At 45.3% G+C, this 24,084-nt stretch overlaps 2 protein-coding genes across 2 annotated transcripts in view; one reads left to right on the top strand and one right to left on the bottom strand.

Annotated features, from left to right (window-relative positions):
• Positions 1-24,084, bottom strand: part of LOC114592563 (uncharacterized) — a 400,972-nt gene that overhangs the window by 20,499 nt on the left and 356,389 nt on the right.
• The window catches only part of LOC114592510 (uncharacterized), a 32,646-nt gene that overhangs the window by 2,416 nt on the left and 6,146 nt on the right, over positions 1-24,084 (top strand). The window contains exons 4-7 of the mRNA XM_077923456.1: positions 9,247-9,420; positions 10,201-10,374; positions 10,819-11,961; positions 12,103-12,402. Of these exons, the coding sequence (XP_077779582.1) occupies positions 9,247-9,420; positions 10,201-10,374; positions 10,819-11,961; positions 12,103-12,402 (1,791 nt within the window). The remainder of the gene's footprint in view (positions 1-9,246; positions 9,421-10,200; positions 10,375-10,818; positions 11,962-12,102; positions 12,403-24,084) is intronic.

Here is a 24,084-nt window from a genome sequence, read left to right as displayed (position 1 = left end):
GCGCAGGGGTGGAAAGAGACAGGAGGCGGGAAACACATTGGCAAGGGGAAAAGTTGGAGGGGAGAGAAAAGGCAGGAAGAAGGAAGCAGAGAGGCCTTTTCCCATGCTCCTCTTTGTTTCTGGAATCTGCTTTCATAGAGGAGCCAGAAACCATTTTCTTCTCACAGCGTTTTGGTTTTACATGTTTTCCCCGCACTACATGATTAAATGATGATGACTACCTAGACTAATACAGAAATATGGGTAAAAGGTGTTGTGGAAATGCTTTCAGTAATTATAGATTATTTATTTATTTATTTATTTATTTATTTATTTATTTGAAACACTTTTATTTTTTTCTAGACAATTATAATTATGTATGTAATTTATATGTCGCCCTTCATACAAAGATGTTCCTTGAAACCCTAAAATCATTTCTCCCTTTTCCTCCAAAGCAGGTGGTGCAGACAATCGACAGAACTCTGCAGAATGTGGAATGAGTTTTATTGATGGTGGAAACCTTACAAACCATCAACAAACTCACACAGGGGAAAAACCATTTCAGTGTAATGAGTGTGGAAAGAGCTTCTGTCAGAGGGTAAAGCTTTCAAATCACCAACGAACTCACACGGGGGAAAGACCATTTAAATGTATGGAATGTGGTAAGAGTTATAGTCGTAATGACGTTCTTAAACTACATCAGCGAATTCATACAGGGGAAAAACAATATGAATGTGTGGAGTGTGGGAAGTGCTTCAGTGAGAGTGGAAAACTTAAAAGACATCAACGGACTCACACAGGAGAGAAACCATTTAAATGTATGGAGTGTGGAAAGAGCTTCAGCGAAAGTTGGACCCTTCATATGCATCATCGAAGTCACACAGGGGAGAAACCATTTAAATGTATGGAGTGTGGAAAGAGCTTCAGACAAAATGCAGGCCTTACTTCACATCATTACACCCACACAGGGGAGAAACCATTTAAATGTATGGAGTGTAAAAAGAGCTTCAGTGACAGGGGAACACTTAGAAAACATCAACAAATTCACACAGGGGAAAAGCCATTCACATGTATGGAGTGTGGAAATAGTTTCCGTCAAATTAGTTCACTTCGTGTACATCAACGGACTCACACAGGGGAGAAACCATTTGAATGTCTAGAGTGTGGAAAGTGGTTCAGACGAAAGACACACCTCACTTCACATCGGCGAACACACACGGGGGAGAAACTATTTAAATGTTTGGAATGTGGAAAGACTTCCATTGATAGTCGAACACATGCAGAACATCAACGAACTCACACAGGAGAGAAACCACTTAAATGTATGGAGTGTGGAAAGAGGTTCCGTCATAGCAGCTCACTTACTTCACATCAGCAAACTCACACAGGGGTTAAACCATTTAAATGTATGGAGTGTGGAAAGAGCTTTGGTCAGAGTGTCCAGCTTACTATACATCAGCGAACTCACACAGGGGTTAAACCATTTAAATGTATGGAATGTGGAAAGAGTTTCCGTCAGAGAGCACACCTTTACATACATAAACATACTCACACAGGGGTGAAAGACTTTAAATGCTTGGAGTGTGGAAAGAGCTTCAGTCGACGACACAGACTTAGTGAACACCAGAGAACTCACACTGGGGAGAAACCATTTAAATGTATGCAATGTGGAAAAAGCTTCAGTCACAGTGGAGCCCTTAGAACACACCAGCAAACTCACACAGGGGTGAAACACTTTAAATGCTTGGAGTGTGGAAAGAGATACAGTCGACGTGATAAACTTCGTAAACATCAGAGAACTCACACAGGGGGGAAACGTATGGAGTGTGGAAAGAGTTTCCATCAGAGTGCACAGCTTACTTTACATAAACATACTCACACTGGGGAGAAACCCTTTAAATGTATGGAGTGTGGAAAGAGCTTCAGTTGGAAGAATCAGCTTAATTCGCATCAACGAACTCACACAGGGGAGAAACCCTTTAAATGTATGGAGTGTGGAAAGAGGTTCAGCGAAAGTTGCTCCCTTAATATTCATCATCGAACCCACACAGGGGAGAAACCATTTAAATGTATGGAGTGTGGAAAGAGTTTCCGTCAGAGGACACACCTTACTTTACATAAACGTACTCACACAGGGGTGAAACTTTAAATGCTTGGAGTGTGAAAAGAGCTTCAGTCAACGTGGGAAACTTAGTGAACATTCACTCAATGCTCATTCTTTTACATAGAATTCTAGAGTTCACCCTTTTTGGATGGGGCAGTGTGGAAACACATTCACATTATTTTGTTTACTTCTCTGGAACACATGAACCTCAAAGGCAGACTAGCATGACAATCCACCAAGAGGTTCAGTGCTGTCACTTGTGGACTGAATCAGGACCATGGATGTTTTTCACAATATGTGGGGTAATCAGATTCCCAGTGCCAACTACAGTCGTACCTTGTTTTAAGAGCAGCTTAGTTTATGGACAACTTAGTTTATGAACAACTTGGAATAAGAATGCTACAAACCTGTAAGTAGGTGTTTGTGAATTTTCCTTGGAAACAGAACATGTTCTGCTTCCTGTTGAGTGTGTTCCGTTTGTAAATTGAGTCCCCCACTGCTAATCAGAGGCTTCCTGTTGAGTTTGTCAGCTGTTGAGTCTGGAGCACCCACACAACACAGAGGTGATACTTGGAGCTTTTGTCTTTGCTATTTTTTTGTTTGTGTGGCTTTTTCTTTTATTTTTACTGTGTCTTGTTCATTGTTTTATGGTACTGACTTTTGACTGTTTCTTGTGACTTCGTTTTTCTGACTGTGTGGAACCCAGTTCAACTACTGGTTGATTGTGTGACTGCAGAAATGGATAAAAGCCCCCCATACAAACAATTACTATCATCAGTGCACGTAAGAAAAAAATAATAATTTTGAGTTTTATCTACAATACTGCCTTATATATTTTATTGTACAGTACATTGATTATTGCCTTCCTTTTATGCATCAGTGGTCTTCTTAGATAGTAAAAATCATGTTAAATTGCTGTTTTAGTGGTTGTTTTTCATTGTCTGGAATGGATTAATCCATTTTCCATGACTTTCTATGGGAAAGCCTGCCTTGGTTTAAGGACAGACTTCCTGAACAGATTAAGTTCGTAAACCAAGGTATCACACTGATATTGTCTGTGAAAACAACTATTAATAAAAGCGGTGGACTTGTAATCTGGTGAACCGGCTTCACGTCTCCGCTCCTCCACGTGCAGCTGCTGGGTGACCTTGGGCTAGTCACACTTCTCTGAAGTCTCTCAGCCTCACTCACCTCACAGAGTGTTTGTTGTGGGGGAGGAAGGGAAAGGAAGAATATTGTTAGCTGCTTTGAGATTCCTTAAGGGGAGTGAAAGGCGGGATATCAAGTCCAAACTCCTCTTCTTCTTGACTGGGAAGGAGGAGGAGATTAAAGCTGTCATGATTCAATGGGCCCAGGAGTTTGGATATAACACAGATATGAAAGTGAGAAAATTTATGGAAAGTAAATCTGAAATTCACAGAATGCTAAACCTTGAGGTAACATTTCCAAAAACATGCAATACTATTGGTATTTTACCCCAAGGAAACTTTCAAAAAGGTATAAAAATGTTTTTAGTAATTTTTGGAGATGTGGAGAAGGAACAGGCACAATGTTCCATATGTGGTGGCTATGTAAAAAAAAAAAATCAAGGTTTTCTGGGATGACATCTATATAGAACTTTAAAAAATGTTAAATGCTTGTTTCACAAAAAAACCAGAAGCCTTTTTATCACAGGCGCCGATATTCCTAGAAATGTAAGAGAGGTCTTTTTATACGCCACTGTTGCCGCTAGAGTCCTAATAGCGACAAATTGGAAGAGTGATAAAGTTCCTTCCAGGTTAGAAAGGTTACAAGAATTGGTCTAATATGCAGAGCTAGCCAAACCAACCGAAAAAATAAAAGATAATTCAAAACAAGTATTTATTTCAAAATGGGAAGTTTTTAAAAGATATCTTAAGAACAGTTGTTGCAGCTTGAACTCGGTCACAGCCTTTGAATAACATCTGTAGCTGTTTTAAGTAAGAAAAAGGACACAGGAGAAAAAGGACACAGGAGAAATAATATTTTATTATACAACAAGTGGATATGTTTTTGCAATAAGTCAGTAATGGTGAAGAAGAAGAGTTTGGATTTGATATCCCGCTTTATCACTACCCGAAGGAGTCTCAAATCGGCTAACATTCTCCTTTCCCTCCCCCCCCCCAACAAACACTCTGTGAGATGAGTGGGGCTGAGAGACTTCAGAGAAGTGTGACTAGTCCAAGGTCACCCAGCAGCTGCATGTGGAGGAATGGAGATGCGAACCCGGTTCCCCAGATTACGAGACTACCGCTCTTAACCACTACACCACACTGGTTAAATGAAGTATGGAGACGACGGGAAGTCAGATGTATATTAAGAATATTTGAAGTTTGAATAAATATCTTAAAAAAATAAAAAATAAGAATATTTTCTTTGTCTGAAAGTATAGTTTTCTCTTAATTTTATTTTCTTTGTAAACAATGGTCATGAATGTATGTTTTTTTACTTTGTTTAAGTCCAATAAAGCATTTTTTAAAAAAGAAAAAAAATCTTTTCTATACCACTTTATACCTTAAAGTAAAAAAACTCAAATCTGCTTGCAACACATTAAAACATGAAATAAAGCAATCCAGAATAAAACACATTTATACTTTGAGGGGGAAGATTCAGATCCATCTCTGTGACATTTTGCTTTCTCCGTATTTATTTACCTACTTAAATTTTTATAGCTACCCCAATGCAGAAGGCAGGATGGTGTAGTGGTGAGAGTGTCAGATGAGGATATGGGAGATCGGCACCCAAATCAGGGTTACCAGACATCCCCGTTCCCTGGGGACAGTCCCTGAATTTGCAGATCTGTCCCCAAAATGTCCCCGGATTTCATTAAATGTCCCCAGGGAAATGTGGCAGCAGCGCGCTGCACTTGGCATCCCGATGCTCATGCTCATCCCTCCCCCTTTATGCCCCTTTCCTCTTTGGGGCACGCCAGCCCTGCTCGGATTCTTTTGCCAAAGGTGTTCTTTTTTGGGTGGAGGGGGCTGCCTCTTCCGGCTCCGGCCTGCTTCACCATGCCCAGTCCATGATGGAGAAGACGTGCTCCTGGATCGCTCCCAGCTCCGGTGGCTCTGATCCCAGGACCTGGGTGCTGCTGCTGCTGCTTCTTCGCTCTCCGGTGCGGCATCAGCACCCAGATTGCCACCACAGGGCTTCACTCACTCTCTCTGCCACCCCCCCAGCAGCCCATTCTCTTACATTCCTTACTGTTGCTTTAAAATGCAGCTGACTTCCTGTCAGCATCTCCAAGCCTTTACTCCACCTCTCTTTCCCCTACTGTTTTGAGCCTTTCCCTCACTCAAATTTATGGGGCGCTAAGGGGGCTTTACCCCATGTCTCTTGTTCTTTGCCGCCCTCACTGTCCCCTACGGACTCATTGTTGAAACCGTGTCTATGGAAGACAATCTTACTCCCCTACGAGTGATTACCAAAGAAGAAGAAGAAACTGTATAGAATTTTACTTGCCCCCAAATGGAAAGTGGATACAAAAACTTAGGGAATATGCAGAAATGGTGAAACTTACCCAGAGGAATAAGAAATCAAGATAACAAACTTTTGACAAAAGAATGGAAACAGTTTATTGAATATTTACAGATAAACTGTAAACGGAAAAGAACATTCGTAGGATTATTGTAATAACCTGCAGTATTATAGGTGTATATTTGTAAAGTGGATGAATGAATGAGCAATTTAAGTCGATTTGGATATGCAGAGGATACGGAAAATAAATTTTAGCAACTGCGGAAAGAGAGGGAAGAAAGTCAAGTTTTGAAATGTTAAGGTGATTGGAAATTTGATGAAATGTATAAATCTGAAAATAAAATAAAATAAATCTTTTTAAAGAAAACAACTTCCATGGTTGGTTCCTCCAATGGGAGAGGAGTGTTGGGCTGCACTGGGGGCCCCTGCAGGCAGTGACTCCCTTGTGCCCCCTCAAAAATCCACCCCGGGGCCACTGCCCTGCTGGCATCACCCCCATGCAACGCCCCTGTCACAGGGTGGTTGTGGGGAGAAGAGGGAGAAGGTTGCCAATGTAAAAATAATGCAACATATTGGAGGTGCCAATGAATAAAATATTTTGGGGGGTCCAGGTAATCTGCGTCCTGCATAATTGATCACATGACGCAGTGCAGCCACCCCATTTGACTGGCAGTGCCCATCAACTTGAGGGGAAGGACCCGGCCCCCACAAATATTTTATTGGGGGGGGTATGAAGCCCCTAGAGCTCCTAGGAAGTGGCTCCTGTGCAGCATATTAAACCGACTAAAGCAGAGAGACGGCTGTAGTCATTTACACCTGTCAGTGGGAGCAAGAATGAACCTAAGATTTTCTAAGGAAGGACATGCCAAGCCAGGCAGGTAAACAAGGGGGAAAGGAAAGATGCTATGGCGGAAGGGGAGGGGGGGCACTCTTAGGTTACAGATCTGGCCAAGTTCTTCCAGAGAAGCCTTTGCAAAGCGCTGGCATCCTGAGGGTAGTCCACCTTTCCGCAAGAGCATTTGATGCCATGCACACCCCCAACATAATTCCTAGCCGGAATTAAGATTGCCGGAAGAAATATCAACAGCCTCAGATATGCAGATGACCCAACCTTGATGGCAGAAAGTGAGGAGGAATTAAAGAACCTTTTAATGAGGGTGAAAGAGGAGAGCGCAAAATATGGTCTGAAGCTCAACATCAAAAAAACGAAGATCATGGCCACTGGTCCCATCACCTCCTGGCAAATAGAAGGGGAAGAAATGGAGGCAGTGAGAGATTTTACTTTCTTGGGCTCCATGATCACTGCAGATGGTGACAGCAGCCACGAAATTAAAAGACAACTGCTTCTTGGGAGGAAAGCAATGACAGGCCTAGACAGCATCTTGAGAAGTAGAGACATCACCTTGCCAACAAAGGTCCGTATAGTTAAAGCTATGGTTTTCCCAGTAGTGATGTATGGAAGTGAGAGCTGGACCATAAAGAAGGCTGATCGCCGAAGAATTGATGCTTTTGAATTATGGTGCTGGAGGAGACTCTTGAGAGTCCCATGGACTGCAAGAAGATCAAACCTATCCATTCTGAAGGAAATCAGCCCTGAGTGATCACTGGAAGGACAGAGCGTGAAGCCGAGGCTCCAATACTTTGGCCACCTCATGAGAAGAGAAGACTCCCTGGAAAAGACCCTGATGTTGGGAAAGATGGAGGGCACAAGGAGAAGGGGATGACAGAGGACGAGATGGTTGGACAGTGTTTTCGAGGTTACCAGCATGAGTTTGACCAAACTGCGGGAGGCAGTGGAAGACAGGAGTGCCTGGCGTGCTCTGGTCCAGGCGGTCACGAAGAGTCGGACACGACTAAACAACTAAACAACAACAACAATATATACTGTGTGTGTATATATATATATGTGGGCATCACTTTCACGGCGATATATATTGCCGTGAAAGCGATGCCCGCGAGGGCCCCTATCCTCCAGCCAGGCTGGTTTTGCACCCAAGACTCAAATCCAGCGCCCTTCTCTGCGGGATCCGGATCCCTCCCCCTGCCTTGACACGAAAATGCAATTGGCGAGTCGCGCAGGTGGTGCTATTTGGGGAGGAGAGGGAGGGTGAAGGGAATAGAGAGAGCCCGGCTGCCTAGAGAGGCCTGGGAACAGACCCTCCCTCTGTCCTCCCCCCCCCACCTCCCCTCCCCGCTCGTCTTGGGTGGTCCCTCCTGATGCAGAGGAAGAGATGCGGCGCGCAGGGCGAGGGGTGAGTCGTGCCAGGGGGGAGATTTCGTGGGTGGGGGACCCGAATACGAGGGTGTTGGGGGGCTGAGGGAGGAAGGGAAGGATCTCTGGGAGGGACGCCCAGCCTTCTTGCTCCTGCTCAGGAATCTCCTTGAAGTCACATCCCTGCACGAGGCGAGGGGCGTCCTATCCCCCCCCCCAGCCTTTCTTCCCTGGAAGCTGGATTCCTGCCCCCTTCCTCCTCCCAATGGGGAAGCCGGATCTTCTGGGGGATCCAAACGTGGGGCTCTGCCTTACACCGAGCCCGCCCTTCGGTCGACGTGGGTCAGAATTGCATAGGGTTGCTGCCTTTGTTCTGGCCAAAGATGCGCAGGGCGGTGAGGGGGGGCTCGCGGGATTCTTTATTATTATTATTATTATTATTATTATTATTATTATTATTATTTGGCGCTGAATTGACTTCAAAGCAACCCATTGCAATCTATTGCAGCCTAATGCCCCTTTCTGGAATTTTATAAAAATGCCTGCATTATTTTTCGTCTTTCTTTGTGTCCTGGCCATAGTCTCTTCTAGGGTACGTGGTCGGGGGTGGGGGTGGGGGGGGGGCAACAGTGGAAGGGAAGCCAGGCTGGAGGAAGAGAGTTGGGGGAGGACCTGGCAGCCAGCAGAGTGGCTGGGGAAGCCCTGCCAGATGGGTGGGAAAATAATAATAATAATAATAATAATAATAATAATAATAATAATAATAATTGCTATTATTGGGGTGGTATTGAAATAACTGTGAGCTTGTGGCCAGGGAGACTGAAATGTCAAAGCTCCCATCTAACAGAAATAAAAAGAGACGGAAAGGGCATGACTCTAGTCGATGATGATGATGATGATGATGTTATTATATATATATATATCCCACCCATCTGGACGCGGGTGGCGCTGTGGGTAAAAGCCTCAGCGCCTAGGGCTTGCCGATCGTCAGGTCGGCGGTTCGAATCCCCGCGGCGGGGTGCGCTCCCGTTGTTCGGTCCCAGCGCCTGCCAACCTAGCAGTTCGAAAGCACCCCCGGGTGCAAGTAGATAAATAGGGACCGCTTACTGGCGGGAAGGTAAACGGTGTTTCCGTGTGCTGCGCTGGCTCGCCAGATGCAGCTTTGTCACGCTTGCCACGTGACCCGGAAGTGTCTCCGGACAGCGCTGGCCCCCGGCCTATAGAGTGAGATGGGCGCACAACCCTAGAGTCTGTCAAGACTGGCCCGTACGGGCAGGGGTACCTTTACCTTTACCTTATCCCACCCATCTGGCTGGGTTCCCCCAGCCATTCTAGGCGTCTGGGTTTTCCTTTCACCACAGAAATAGTGAAAGACTTACACTTCAACAGCTAAATATCTGGGGCAGGAAAAGGCTTGCAGGGTCTGTGAAGCTCCTTTTGTTTCTTCTTCCCTCAGGAACCTGCAGCTTGTTTTGGCTTCTGAGCTCCCTAGGAAGTTTGAAAGAGTCTGATCCTGCAAAGCTAGCGAGGATGGAAGGGGGAAGATGGACGGTTGACTTGGTCAGGCTGCCTCCTGCATCCCTCCCCAAACCTGTTGAGCATTCCCTCCCAGGACCCTCAGAGAGATCTGGTGAGTTGCAGGGGAAAAGGGCAGGGATGGATGGAGACAGGAGGGGGAAAACACCCTGGCAAGGTGTTGGACAAATATGTCCCAGGGATCTTTGCCCAGAGGGAGTCAATTTACTCTGTGTAAAAAAGGAGTCTACACCAAGATCGGGCATCACTAGATTTATTGTCGCAACAGGACTGCACGGGCGACTCCTTAGCTCATGCTGTAAAGGAGTGCTCATTCCAGCTTACATCACACATAATTTATAACCTAAAAGCGTTCGAATATCCCTCCTACAATTCCTGTTGGTTAAGAAATTGCAGTTTACAGGCTTCCCAATCCACCTACACATTATCCCTCTAATATGTACCCCCATCAATAACATGCATCCCATGTCCATTCAGATAGCAATTTCTCCTTTAGGGGTGTGTATTCATGAAGCGTTTGAGCACGCGTACTAGTTCTTAAACTATCACCTGCTATTTCTCCTTGTGATCTCGAGTCACCTCTAAACTATAAATCTATCACTCTCAGGGTCGGCATGGGTCTTTAACACATTCTTTCACAGGTAACACCCTGTTTCTTAGTCTTAATTGCACCCTCAACAAGGAAAGCAGTTTAAGGAGAATCTTTTGATTCAGCTAAGAATTCATTTTTATTCATTTATTCCACATTGGGGCAGGACCTATTTTTCTTGTATGGTGGGTTTCAGGAGGAAGGCACCCTCTTTCACCATTTAAACAGTGAAAGACATCCTTCAACAGCTAAATGTGAGGCTCCCTTTGTTTCTTCTTGCCTCAGGAACCTGCGGTTTGTTTTCGCTTGGGAGCTCCTCAGGAAGGATGAAAGAGTCTGATTCTGCAAACCTAGCGAGGATGAAAGGAGGAAGATGGACGGTTGACTTGGTCAGGCTGCCTCCTGCATCCCTCCCCAAAGCTGTTGAGCATTCCCTCCCAGGGCCCTCTGAGAGATCTGGTGAGTTGCAGGGGATAAGAGATGGGCGCAGGGGTGGAAAGAGACAGGAGGAGGGAAACACATTGGCAAGGGGAAAAGATGGAGAGGAGAGAAAAGGCAGGAAGAAGGAGGCAGAGAGGCCTTTTCCCATGCTCCTCTTTGTTTCTGGAATCTGCTTTCATAGAGTAGCCAGAAACCTTTTTCCTCTCACAGCCTTTTGATTTTACATGTTTTCCCCACACTACATGATTAAATGATGATTATTACCCAGACTAATACAGAAATATGGATAAAGGGTGTTGTAGAAATGCTTTCAGTAATTATAGATTATTTATTTATTTGAAACATTTCCCCCACTTTAATTTTTTTCTAGACAATTATCATTATTTATGTAATTTATATATCACCCTTCATACAAAGATGTTCTTTGAAACCCTAAAAGCATTTCTCCCTTTTCCTCCGAAGCAGGTGGTGCAGACAATCGACAGAACTCTGCAGAATGTGGAATGAGTTTTATTGATGGTGGAAACCTTACAAACCATCAACGAACTCACACGGGGGGAAAACCATTTAAATGTTTGGAATGTGGAAACAGTTATAGTAGTAATGCCACTCTTAAACGACATCAGCTAATTCATACAGGGGGAAAACAATATGAATGTGTGGAGTGTGGGAAGTGCTTCAGTGAGAGTGGAAAACTAAAAAGACATCAACGGACTCACACAGGAGAGAAACCATTTAAATGTATGGAGTGTGGAAAGAGCTTCAGCGAAAGTTGGACCCTTCATACGCATCATCGAAGTCACACAGAGGAGAAACCATTTAAATGTATGGAGTGTGGAAAGAGCTTTGGTCAGAGTTCCCACCTTACTTTACATCATTACACCCACACAGGGGAGAAACAATTTAAATGTATGGAGTGTAAAAAGAGCTTCCGTGACAGGGGAACACTTAGAAAACATCAACTAATTCACACAGGGGAAAAGCCATTCACATGTATGGAGTGTGGAAAGAGCTTCCGTCATATTAGTTCACTTCGTATACATCAACGGACTCACACAGGGGAGAAACCATTTGAATGTCTAGAGTGTGGAAAGTGGTTCAGACGAAAGACACACCTCACTTCACATCGGCGAACACACACGGGGGAGAAACTATTTAAATGTTTGGAATGTGGAAAGACTTCCACTGATAGTCGAACACATGCAGAACATCAACGAACTCACACAGGAGAAAAACCACTTAAATGTATGGAGTGTGGAAAGAGGTTCTGTCATAGCAGCTCACTTACTTCACATCAGCGAACTCACACAGGGGTTAAACCATTTAAATGTATGGAGTGTGGAAAGAGCTTTGGTCAGAGTACCCACCTTACTTCACATCAGCAAACTCACACAGGGGTTAAACCATTTAAATGTATGGAGTGTGGAAAGAGTTTCCGTCAGAGTGCACACCTTAACACACATAAACATACTCACACAGGGGTGAAACACTTTAAATGCTTGGAGTGTGGCAAGAGCTTCAGTCGACGTAATAAACTTAGTGAACACCAGAGAACTCACACAGGGGAGAAACCATTTAAATGTATGCAGTGTGGAAAGAGCTTCAGTCAAAGCGGAGCCCTTAGAACACACCAGCAAACTCACACAGGGGTGAAACACTTTAAATGCTTGGAGTGTGGAAAGAGCTACAGTCGACGTGATAAACTTCGTAAACATCAGAGAACTCACACAGGGGAGAAAAGTATAGAGTGTGGAAAAAGTTTCCATCAGAGTGCACAGCTTACTTTACATAAACATACTCACACAGGGGAGAAACCCTTTAAATGTATGGAGTGTGGAAAGAGCTTCAGTTGGAAGAATCAGCTTAATTCGCATCAACGAACTCACACAGGGGAGAAACCCTTTAAATGTATGGAGTGTGGAAAGAGGTTCAGCGAAAGTTCCTCCCTTAATATTCATCATCGAACCCACACAGGGGAGAAACCGTTTAAATGTATGGAGTGTGGAAAGAGTTTCCGTCGGAGGACACACCTTACTTTACATAAACATACTCACACAGGGGTGAAACTTTAAATGCTTGGAGTGTGAAAAGAGCTTCAGTCAACGTGGGAAACTTAGTGAACATTCACTCAATGTTCATTCTTTTACACAGAATTCTAGAATGCTAGAGTTCACCCTTTTTGGATGGGGCTGTGTGGAAACACATTCACTTTATTTTGTTTACTTCTCTGGAACAAATGAACCTCAAAGGCAGACTAGCATGACAATCCACCAAGAGGTTCAGTGCTGTCACTTGTGGACTGAATCAGGACCATGGATGTTTTTCACAATATGTGGGTTAATCAGATTCCCAGTGCCAACTACAGTGGTACCTTGCTTTAAGAGCAGCTTAGTTTATGGGCAACTTACTTTATGAACAACTTGGGATAAGAATGCTACAAACCTGTAAGTAGGTGTTTGGGTTTGTGAACTTTGCCTTGGAAACAGAACATGTTCTGCTTCCTGTTGAGTGTGTTCCGTTTGTAAATTGAGTCCCCCGCTGCTAATCAGAGGCTTCCTGTTGAGTCTGTCGGCTGTTGAGTCCGGAGCACCCACACAACACAGAGGTGATACTTGGAGCTTTTGCCTTTGCTATTTTTTTGTTTGTGTGGCTTTTTCTTTTATTTTTACTGTGTCTTGTTCATTGTTTTATGGTACTGACTTTTGACTGTGGCTTGTGACTTCGTTTTTCTGACTGTGTGGAACACAGTTCAGCTACTGGTTGATTGTGTGACTGCAGAAATGGATAAAAGCCCCCCATACAAACAATTACTATCAGTGCACGTAAGGAAAAAATTTTATTTTATCATCTACAATACTGTCTTATATATTTTATTGTACAGTACATTGATTATTGCCTTTTATGTATCAGTGGTCTTGTTAGATAGTAAAAATCATGTTAAATTGCTGTTTTAGTCGTTGTTTTTCATTGTCTGGAATGGATTAATCCATTTTCCATTACTTTCTATGGGAAAGCATGCCTTGGTTTAAGGACAGACTTCCTGAACAGATTAAGTTCGTAAACCAAGGTATCACACTGATTTTGTGTGTGAAAACAACTATTAATAAAAGCGGTGGACTTGTAATCTGGTGAACCGGCTTCGCGTCTCCGCTCCTCCATATGCAGCTGCTGGGTGACCTTGGGCTAGTCACACTTCTCTGAAGTCTCTCAGCCTCACTCGCCTCACAGAGTGTTTGTTGTGGGGGAGGAAGGGAAAGGAGAATGTTAGCTGCTTTGAGACTCCTTAAGGGGAGTGAAAGGCGGGATATCAAGTCCAAACTCTTCTTCTTCTTGACTGGGAAGGAGGAGGAGATTAAAGCTGTCATGATTCAATGGGCCCAGGAGTTTGGATATAACACAGATATGAAAGTGGGAAAATTTATGGAAAGTAAATCTGAAATTCACAGAATGCTAAACCTTGAGGTAACATTTCCAAAAACATGCAATACTATTGGTATTTGACCCCAAGGAAACTTTCAAAAAGGTATAAAAATGTTTTTAGTAATTTTTGGAGATGTGGAGAAGGAACAGGCACAATGTTCCATATGTGGTGGCTATGTAAAAAAAATATCAAGGTTTTCTGGGATGACATCTATATAGAACTTTAAAAAATGTTAAATGCTTGTTTCACAAAAAAAACTAGAAGCCTTTTTATCACAGGCGCCGATATTCCTAGAAATGTAAGAGAGGTCTTTTTATACGCCACTGTTGCCGCTAGAGTCCTAATAGCGACTAATTGGAAGAGTGATAAAGTTCCTTCCAGGTTAGAATGGTTACAAGAATTGGTCTAATATGCAGAGCTAGCCAAACCAACCGAAAAAATAAAAGATAATTCAAAACAAGTATTTATTTCAAAATGGGAAGTTTTTAAAAGATATCTTAAGAACAATTGTTGCAGCTTGAACTCGGTCACAGCCTTTGAATAACATCTGTAGCTGTTTTAAGTAAGAAAAAGGACACAGGAGAAATAATATTTTATTATACAACAAGTGGATATGTTTTTGCAATAAGTCAGTAATGGTGAAGAAGAAGAGTTTAGATTTGATATCCCGCTTTATCACTACCCGAAGGAGTCTCAAATCGGCTAACATTCTCCTTTCCCTCCCCCCCCCCCAACAAACACTCTGTGAGATGAGTGGGGCTGAGAGACTTCAGAGAAGTGTGACTAGTCCAAGGTCACCCAGCAGCTGCATGTGGAGGAGTGGAGATGCGAACCCGGTTCCCCAGATTACGAGACTACCGCTCTTAACCACTACACCACACTGGTTAAATGAAGTATGGAGACGACGGGAAGTCAGATGTATATTAAGAATATTTGAAGTTTGAATAAATATCTTAAAAAAATAAAAAATAAGAATATTTTCTTTGTCTGAAAGTATAGTTTTCTCTTAATTTTATTTTCTTTGTAAACAATGGTCATGAATGTATGTGTTTTTTACTTTGTTTAAGTCCAATAAAGCATTTTTTAAAAAAGAAAAAAAATCTTTTCTATACCACTTTATACCTTAAAGTAAAAAAACTCAAATCTGCTTGCAACACATTAAAACATGAAATAAAGCAATCCAGAATAAAACACATTTATACTTTGAGGGGGAAGATTCAGATCCATCTCTGTGACATTTTGCTTTCTCCGTATTTATTTACCTACTTAAATTTTTATAGCTACCCCAATGCAGAAGGACTTCAGGAAGACAGGATGGTGTAGTGGTGAGAGTGTCAGACGAGGATATGGGAGATCGGCACCCAAATCAGGGTTACCAGACATCCCCGTTTCCCGGGGACAGTCCCTGAATTTGCAGATCTGTCCCCAAAATGTCCCCGGATTTCATTAAATGTCCCCGGGGAAACGTGGCGGCAGCGCGCTGCGCTTGGCATCCCGATGCTCATGCTCATCCCTCCCCTTTATGCCCCTTTCCTCTTTGGGGCACGCCAGCCCTGCTCGGATTCTTTTGCCAAAGGTGTTCTTTTTTGGGGGGGGAGGGGGCTGCCTCTTCCGGCTCCGGCCTGCTTCACCATGCCCTGTCCATGATGGAGAAGAAGTGCTCCTGGATCGCTCCCAGCTCCGGTGGCTCTGATCCCAGGACCTGGGTGCTGCTGCTTCGCTCTTCAGCGCGGCATCAGCACCCAGATTGTCACCACAGGGCTTCTCTCTCTCTCTGCCCCCCCCCCCAGCAGCCCATTCTCTTACATTCCCTACTGTTGCTTTAAATTGCAGCTGACTTCCTGTCAGCATCCCCAAGCCCTTACTCCACCTCTCTTTCCCCTACTGTTTTGAGCCTTTCCCTCACTCACATTTATGGGGCGCTAAGGGGGCTTTACCCCATGTCTCTTGTTCTTTGCCTCCCTCTCTGTCACCTACGGACTCATTGTTGAAACTGTGTCTATGGAAGACAATCTTACTCCCCTACGAGTGATTACCAAAGAAGAAGAAGAAACTGTATAGAATTTTACTTGCCCCAAAATGGAAAGAAGTCCCAGCAAAGAAAGAATGGATACAAAAACTTAGGGAATATGCAGAAATGGTGAAACTTACCCAGAAGGATAAGAAATCAAGATAACAAACTTTTGACAAAAGAATGGAAACGGTTTATTGAATATTTACAGATAAACTGTAAACGGATAAGAACATTTGTAGGATTATTGTAATAACCTGCAGTATTATAAGTGTATATTTGTAAAGTGGATGAATGAATGAGCAATTTAAGTCGATTTGGATATGCAGAGGATACGAAAAATAAATTTAAGGAACTGCGGAAAGAGAGGGAAGAAAGTCAAGTTTTGAAATGTTAAGGGGATTGTAAATTTGATGAAATGTATAAATCTGAAAATTAAAAAAAATCTTTATAAAGAAAACAACCTCCATGGTTGGTTCCTCCAAGCATGGGAGAGGAGTGTTGGGCTGCACTGGGGGTCCCTACAGGCAGTGACTCCCTTGTGCCCCCTCAAAAATCCGCCCCGGGGCCACTGCCCTGCTGGCATCACCCCCATGCAACGCCCCTGTCACAGGGTGGTTGTGGGTATAAGATGGAGAAGAAGTGTGTACGTTGCCCGCAGCTTGTTGAAGGAAAGTCAGATTGCCATTGTAAAAATAATGCAACATATTGGGGGTGCCAATGAATAAAATATTTTGGGGGGTCCAGGTAATCTGCGTCCTGCATAATTGATCACATGACGCAGTGCACACACTCCATTTGAATGGCAGTGCCCATCAACTTGAGGGGAAGGACCCGGCCCCCATAAATATATGTGGGCATCACTTTCACGGCGATATATATTGCCGTGAAAGCGATGCCCGCGAGGGCCCCTATCCTCCAGCCAGGCTGGTTTTGCACCCAAGACTCAAATCCAGCGCCCTTCTCTGCGGGGTCCGGATCCCTCCCCCTGCCTTGACACGAAAATGCAATTGGCGAGGCGCGCAGGTGGTGCTATTTGGGGAGGAGAGGGAGGGGGGAGGGAATAGAGAGAGCCCGGCTGCCTAGAGAGGCCTGGGAACAGACCCTCCCTCTGTCCTCCCCCCTCCCCTCCCCTCCCCGCTCGTCTTGGGTGGTCCCTCCGGATGCAGAGGAAGAGATGCGGCGCGCAGGGCGAGGGGTGAGTCGTGCCAGGGGGGAGATTTCGTGGGTGGGGGACCCGAATACGAGGGTGTTGGGGGGCTGAGGGGGGAAGGGAAGGATCTCTGGGAGGGAAGCCCAGCCTTCTTGTTCCCGCTCAGGAATCTCCTTGAAGTCACATCCCTGCACGAGGCGAGGGGCGTCCTATCCCCCCCCCCCCAGCCTTTCTTCCCTGGAAGCTGGATTCCTGCCCCCTTCCTCCTCCCAATGGGGAAGCCGGATCTTCTGGGGGATCCAAACGTGGGGCGCTGCCTTACACCGAGCCCGCCCTTGGGTCGATGTGGGTCAGAATTGCATAGGGTTGCTGCCTTTGTTCTGGCAAAATACGCGCAGGGCGGTGAGGGGGCGCGCGCGGGGTTCTTTATTAATATTATTATTATTAATATTATCTGGCGCTGAATTGACTTCAGAGCAACCCATTACAATCTGCCCCTCTCTGGAATTTTATACTGAATTCCATTTTTCGTTGCTGTTTTTTATTTTTACAAATAACACACCATACTCACCCAAATATAATGTACACATTTAATTTCGACTTTCCTTCCCCCCTTTCCACGGTTCATAATGCTTTTCTATTACATATTATAACACTCCCTCTCTTTTCTCATTTTCATATCCAGATATTTCTTCCTGCAGAATTTTTTAATCTTTCTTTGTGTCCCGGCCATAGTCTCTTCTAGATCACATGGTCTGGGGGCGGGGCTACAGCGGAAGGGAAGCCAGGCTGGAGGAAGTTGGGGGAGGACCTGGCAGCCAGCCAAGTGGCTGGCGAAACCCTGCCAGATTGGGGGGGGGGAAATAATAATTGCTTTTATTGTGGGGTTTTTTTTATTGAGATAACTGGGAGCTTGTGGCCAGGGAGGCTGCAATGCCAAAGCTCCCATCTAACAGAGATAAAAGTAGACGCAAAAGGCATGACTCTAGTCATGATGATGATGATGATGTTATTATTATATATATCCCACCCATCTGGCCGGGTTTCCCCAGCCTTTCTAGGCGGCTGGGTTTTCTTGCATGGTGGGTTTCAAGAGGAAGGCACCCCTCATTCACCATGCACACTGTGTTTGGTATCTCCACACACTGGGAGACTTACCCTTCAACAGCTCAACCTCTGGGGCAGGAAAATGCTTGCAGGGTCTCTGAGGCCCCCTTTGCTTCCGGCTAGTTTCTAATCTCCCCTTCTTGGTGTTGCGTTCGCAAAGTAAAGGAAGGACTGGACCCTGATTAAAAACAAGACACGAGGCTTTGACCAGCAAGGCTCTCGGAGAAAGTGCGTAAACCACACCCCTCGCCAGGCCATTTTATTAGCAAAAGAATCTTTTACACAGTGCTCGTAAGAACCAATCATATTTCCTCTGATCATTTCATCAAACCCCACGTGGGGAAAAAGTTACACTACAACACTAATGAGCATGCATATATTTTGGGGTAAATATGTTGAGAACTACAAAGGGGTGCATATGGCAACCCCAGAGCTGAGAAATAAACATGATAAGAACGATGGCCAGAAAGACCAGATCACTACCCAGCGGTGTAGCGTGGGTTGTCAGCACCCGGGGCAAGGCAAGTAATTTGCGCCCCCTAACCCGTGGATTTGCGCCCCCTAACCTGTGGATTTGCGCCCCCTAACCCATAGATTTGCCCTAACCCCAGATGTTGCGCCCGGTGCGGCCGGCACCCCCTGCACCCCCCACGCTATGCCACTGTCACTACCACCTTCATGTGAGATGTGTTTCCTGGCTCCAAGATTAACATTTTAAGATTATATATAAGAAACTACATCAAAGAACTTGCCCATTATCTTTTATGGCCTGACTGGCGAAGCAACTGCTGTGTACTGCTGTGTATGTGAGAAATGAGGATAGAGAAATGGGCAGTAGAGTCAAAAGGGCATGAAAAGGGCATGAATGTAGAATCTTATGGGATTTAATCAGAAATTATTGTCAATATATCAAACCCAGTCAACACAATGTCTTCATCGTGGACACGATGGCTTGATGTATATTTTATAATTCCTCATGGTAATCCCATCTGACCCCTACACTTGGGAAAGGTTATTTTTTAAAAATAGGTTTTTTAAAAAGTAACAAATACATTTATAACAAAATAAATTGCAAATCCATAAACAGAGATTACACTGCATCTCATGACTAGCCCCCCCCCTGTGTCCTAATATTACCATCTACAACTCCATATCAGTCCGTTGTCCATATTTTCCCATCCATCTGAATGGTCCGTGATCTTTAATACCTTACCGGTGTGGTTAAAATCCTGCTAATGCTTTCATCTATTTACAATGGGCTCCTAGATAAATTATAATCCCCCCCCCTTCTTTTAAAAGTTCCTGTCCTCTTAGTTTTCTCAAGAAGATCCTCTTTCAGGTCATCATCGTCATCATCATCACAACAATAACAATAACAATAACAATAACAATAACAATAACAATAATGTTATTTCTATCCCAGCCATCTAGGCAGCTGGGTTTTCTTGCATGGTGGGTTTCAGGAGGAAGCATCCCTCTTTCACCACAGAAATAGTGAAAAACTTACCCTTCAACAGCTAAATGTCTGGGGCAGGAAAATGCTTGCAGGGTCTGTGAAGCTCCTTTTGTTTCTTCTTTCCTCACATTCTATCAGAACCACCTGCACCACCAGGGCCTTGTAGAGACCCCAAGATCTCCTGCAATGCTTTTGCAAAGTTTATTGCAGATAAAGTCACTGAGATTCGGAAAGAGGTAGACTCCACCGTGGGAGCAGGACCAGGGCGGGAGAGTGCTAGAGTTCTGTCTGGTCCTGTTACATGGGATCAATTCCAATCTGTTACCTCCGAGGATGTGGACAGGCTGCTTGGACAAGTGAAACCGACCACCTGTCTCCTTGATCCTTGCCCATCTTGGCTGATAAAAGCGAGCCAGGAAGGACTGGGCGATGGGCTCTGTGGGGTGTTGAATGCTTCCCTCTGTGAGGGAGCCTTCCCAGACCCGCTGAAAGAGGCGGTCATTAAACCGCTTCTTAAAAAAACATCTTTAGACCCAGCCAATTTGGCCAACTATCGCCCAGTCTCAAATTTACCATTCTTGGGCAAGGTGATTGAGCGGGTGGTTGCCAGACAACTCCAAGCACGCCTGGAGGATGCGGACCATTTGGATCCCTTCCAATCGGGGTTCAGGCCTCACCATGGGACTGAAAATGCCTTGGTCACGCTGGTTGATGATCTCCGGCGGGCTAGGGACAAAGGTGAGAGCTGCTTCCTAGTTCTGCTGGATCTCTCAGTGGCCTTTGACACCATAACATCCTTCTGGACTGTCTAGAGGGGCTGGGAGCTGGGGGCACTGTTATATGGTGGTTCCGTTCCTTTCTCCTGGGCCATGTCCAGAAAGTGGTGGTGGGGGATGAGTGTTCAGACCCCTGGGCCCTCACTTGTGGGGTGCCTCAGGGTTCTGTCCTCTCCCCCATGCTTTTTACCTAGCCACTGTGATCCACGCGACGGTCACCTCCAGACTGGATTATTGTAACTCGCTCTACGTGGGGCTGCCCTTGAGACTGACCCAGAAACTCCAGCGGGTGCAGAATGCCGCAGCGAGACCCCTTACGGGGTCTTCGCTGCGAGATCACATTCATCCGGTGCTATACCAGCTGCACTGGCTCCCGGTGGAGTACAGGATCAGGTTTAAGGTGCTGGTTTTAACCTTTAAAGCCCTATACGGCCTAGGACCCTCGTACCTACGGGACCGCCTCTCTTGGTATGCCCCACAGAGGAACTTACGGTCTTCAAATAAAAACATCTTGAAGGTCCCAGGCCACAGAGAGGTTAGGCTGGCCTCAACTAGAGCCAGAGCTTTTTCGGTTGCGGCTCCAACCTGGTGGAACGCTCTGTCGCAAGAGACAAGGGCCCTGCAGGACTTGACATCTTTCCGGAGGGCCTGCAAGACAGAGCTGTTCCACCAGGCCTTTGGCCAGGGCGCAGCCTGACTCCCTCCTTTGGCAATCTCTACAAAGCTTTAGTCTATGGTTGCCATCAATTTGTATTTTAATTAATTTTTAGAATGTATTTATAATGTTGTACTGTTTTAGTGTTGTTAGCCGCCCTGAGCCCGGCTTCGGCTGGGGAGGGCGGGATATAAATAAAATTTATTTATTATTATTATTATTATTATTATTATTATTATTATTATTATATCTATATGAAGCTGCTGGGAGAGATCATCAGGGGGTTTGGGCTGGGAGTTCATCAGTATGCAGATGACACCCAGCTCTACCTCTCCTTTAAATCAGAACCAGTGAAGGTCCTGTGTGAGTGCCTGGAGGCGGTTGGAGGATGGATGGCGGCCAACAGATTGAGGTTGAATCCTGACAAGACAGAAGTACTGTTCTTGGGGGACAGGGGGCAGGCTGGTGTAGAGGACTCCCTGGTCCTGAATGGGGTAACTGTGCCCCTGAAGGACCAGGTGCGCAGCCTGGGAGTCATTTTGAACTCACAGCTATCCATGGAGGCACAGGTTAATTCTGTGTCCAGGGCGGCAGTCTACCTGATCCACCTGGTATGCAGGCTAAGTCCCTACCTGCCCGCCGACTGTCTTGCCAGAGTGGTGCATGTTCTAGTTATCTCCCGCTTGGACTACTGCAATGCACTCTACGTGGGGCTACCTTTGAAGGTGACCCGGAAACTGCAATTAATCCAGAATGTGGCAGCTAGACTGGTGACTGGGAGTGGCTGCTGGGACCACATAACACCAGTCCTGAGGGACCTGCATTGGCTCCCAGTACGTTTCTGAGCACAATTCAAAGTGTTGTGCTGACCTTTAAAGCCCTAAACGGCCTCGGTCCTGTATACCTGAAGGAGCGTCTCCACCCCCATCGTTCGCCCGGACACTGAGATCCAGCGCTGAGGGCCTTCTGGCGGTTCCCTCATTGCGAGAAGTGAGGTTACAGGGAACCAGGCAGAGGGCCTTCTTGGTGGTGGCGCCCGCCCTGTGGAACACCCTCCCTTCAGATGTCAAGGAAATAAGCAATTATCATATTTTTAAAAGACATCTGAAGGCAGCCCTGTTTAGGGAAGTTCTTAATATTTAATGCAGTATTGTTTTTAACATGTGATTGGAAGCCGCCCAGAGTGGCTGGGGAAACTCAGCCAGATGGGCGGGGTATAAATAAATTATTATTATTATTATTATTATTATTATTATTATTATTATTATTATTATTATCTCAGGAACCTGCAGCTTGTTTTGGCTTCTGAGCTCCCTAGGAAGTTTGAAAGAGTCTGATCCTACAAACCTGGCGAGGATGGAAGGGGGAAGATGGACGGTTGACTTGGTCAGGCTGCCTCCTGCATCCCTCCCCAAACCTGTTGAGCATTCCCTCCCAGGGCCCTCAGAGAGATCTGGTGAGTTGCAGGGAGAAAGGGCAAGGATGGATGGAGACAGGAGGGGGGAAACACATTGGCAAGGTGTTGGACAAATATGTCCCAAGGAATCTTTACCCAGAGGGCGTCAATTTACTCTGTGTAAAAAAGGAGTCTACACCAAGATCGGGCATCACTAGATTTACAGGCTACCCAATCTACCAACATATTATCCCTCTAATATGTACCCCCATCAATAACATGCATCCCATGTCCATTCAGATAGCAATTTCTCCTTTAGGGGTGCGTATCCATGAAGCGTTTGAACACGTGTACTAGTTCTTAAACTATCAGCTGCTATTTCTCCTTCTTATCTCGAGTCACCTCTACACTATAAATCTATCACTCTCAGGGTCAGCATGGGCCTTGAACACGTTCTTAGTCTTTCTTAGTCTTAATTGCACCCTCTAACACGGAAAGGAGTTTAGGGAGAATCCTTTGATTCAGCTAAGGATTCGTTTTTATTCATTTATTCCACATTGGAACAGGACCTATTTTTCTTGCATGGTGGGTTTCAGGAGGAAGGCACCCTCTTTCACCATGGAAACAGTTCAGTTAACCCCCGAATCTCCAAGCTTTATCTTTCTCTGTGTTCAGCAGAGCTGGGTGTCTATGGGCCAGTCTCAAAGCAGGGCTCACAGTCGTGTCTCTCCTTACCCTACTTCTCCAGGCACCGTTGGTCGGGTAAGCAGTTCACAGTTCTGTCTTTAGACCTCTTCTCTCTCTGCTCTCAGTTCAGGCAGCAGCGTTCTCTCCTCTCTGGCAACCTTGACCGGGCAGCTGATAAGGAGGGAGGGAGCAGGCTGGGACAAGCTGAAGACAAGCTGGAACAAGCTGAAGCTCGCAGAGCCAACAGGAATTATAAAAGTGCTCAGAGTCTTTAAAATGTTTCCCGTTTGTTAGAAATTGGCATCCGGAGGGCAATTAAGATAAGGTTTTAAAAGAATAAAAGTGAGCGTCGGAGAGCGTGACTTGCCTCGGCGCCATCTTGCCTCCTCCTCCCTATGAATGTTTCGTGAAATTCATCTTCAACAGCTAAATGTGAGGCTCCCTTTGTTTCTTCATCCCTCAGAAACCTGCAGCTCGTTTTCGCTTGGGAGCTCCTCAGGAAGGATGAAAGAGTCTGATAATGCAAACCTAGCGAGAATGGAAGGAGGAAGATGGACGGTTGACTTGGTCAGGCTGCCTCCTGCATCCCTCTCCAAAACTGTTGAGCATTCCCTCCTAGGGCCCTCAGAGAGATCTGGTGAGTTGCAGGGGATAAGATATGGGCGCAGGGGTGGAAAGAGACAGGAGGAGGGAAACACATTGGCAAGGGGAAAAGATGGAGGTGAGGGAAAAGGCAGGAAGAAGAAAGCAGAGAGGCCTTTTCCCATGCTCCTCTTTGTTTCTGGAATCTGCTTTCATAGAGGAGCCAGAAACCTTTTTCCTCTCACAGCCTTTTGATTTTACATGTTTCCCCCCCACTACATGATTAAATGATGATTATTACCTAGACTAATACAGAAATATGGATAAAGGGTGTTGTGGAAATGCTTTTAGTAATTATAGATTTGATTTGACAGTCAAAGGGTCTATGCAGCGGCAGTTTGTCTGCTTCCCTTTCGCTGAAGACGTTGCTCAGATCGGCGTATTGTGGGGGCACCTTCCCTTTGTCTGTTACTTCCGTCCCTGC

This window comes from Podarcis muralis, chromosome 2, assembly GCF_964188315.1.
Source record: "Podarcis muralis chromosome 2, rPodMur119.hap1.1, whole genome shotgun sequence".
Taxonomy (NCBI): domain Eukaryota; kingdom Metazoa; phylum Chordata; class Lepidosauria; order Squamata; family Lacertidae; genus Podarcis; species Podarcis muralis.
This window is presented reverse-complemented; position numbering and strand designations above follow the sequence as displayed.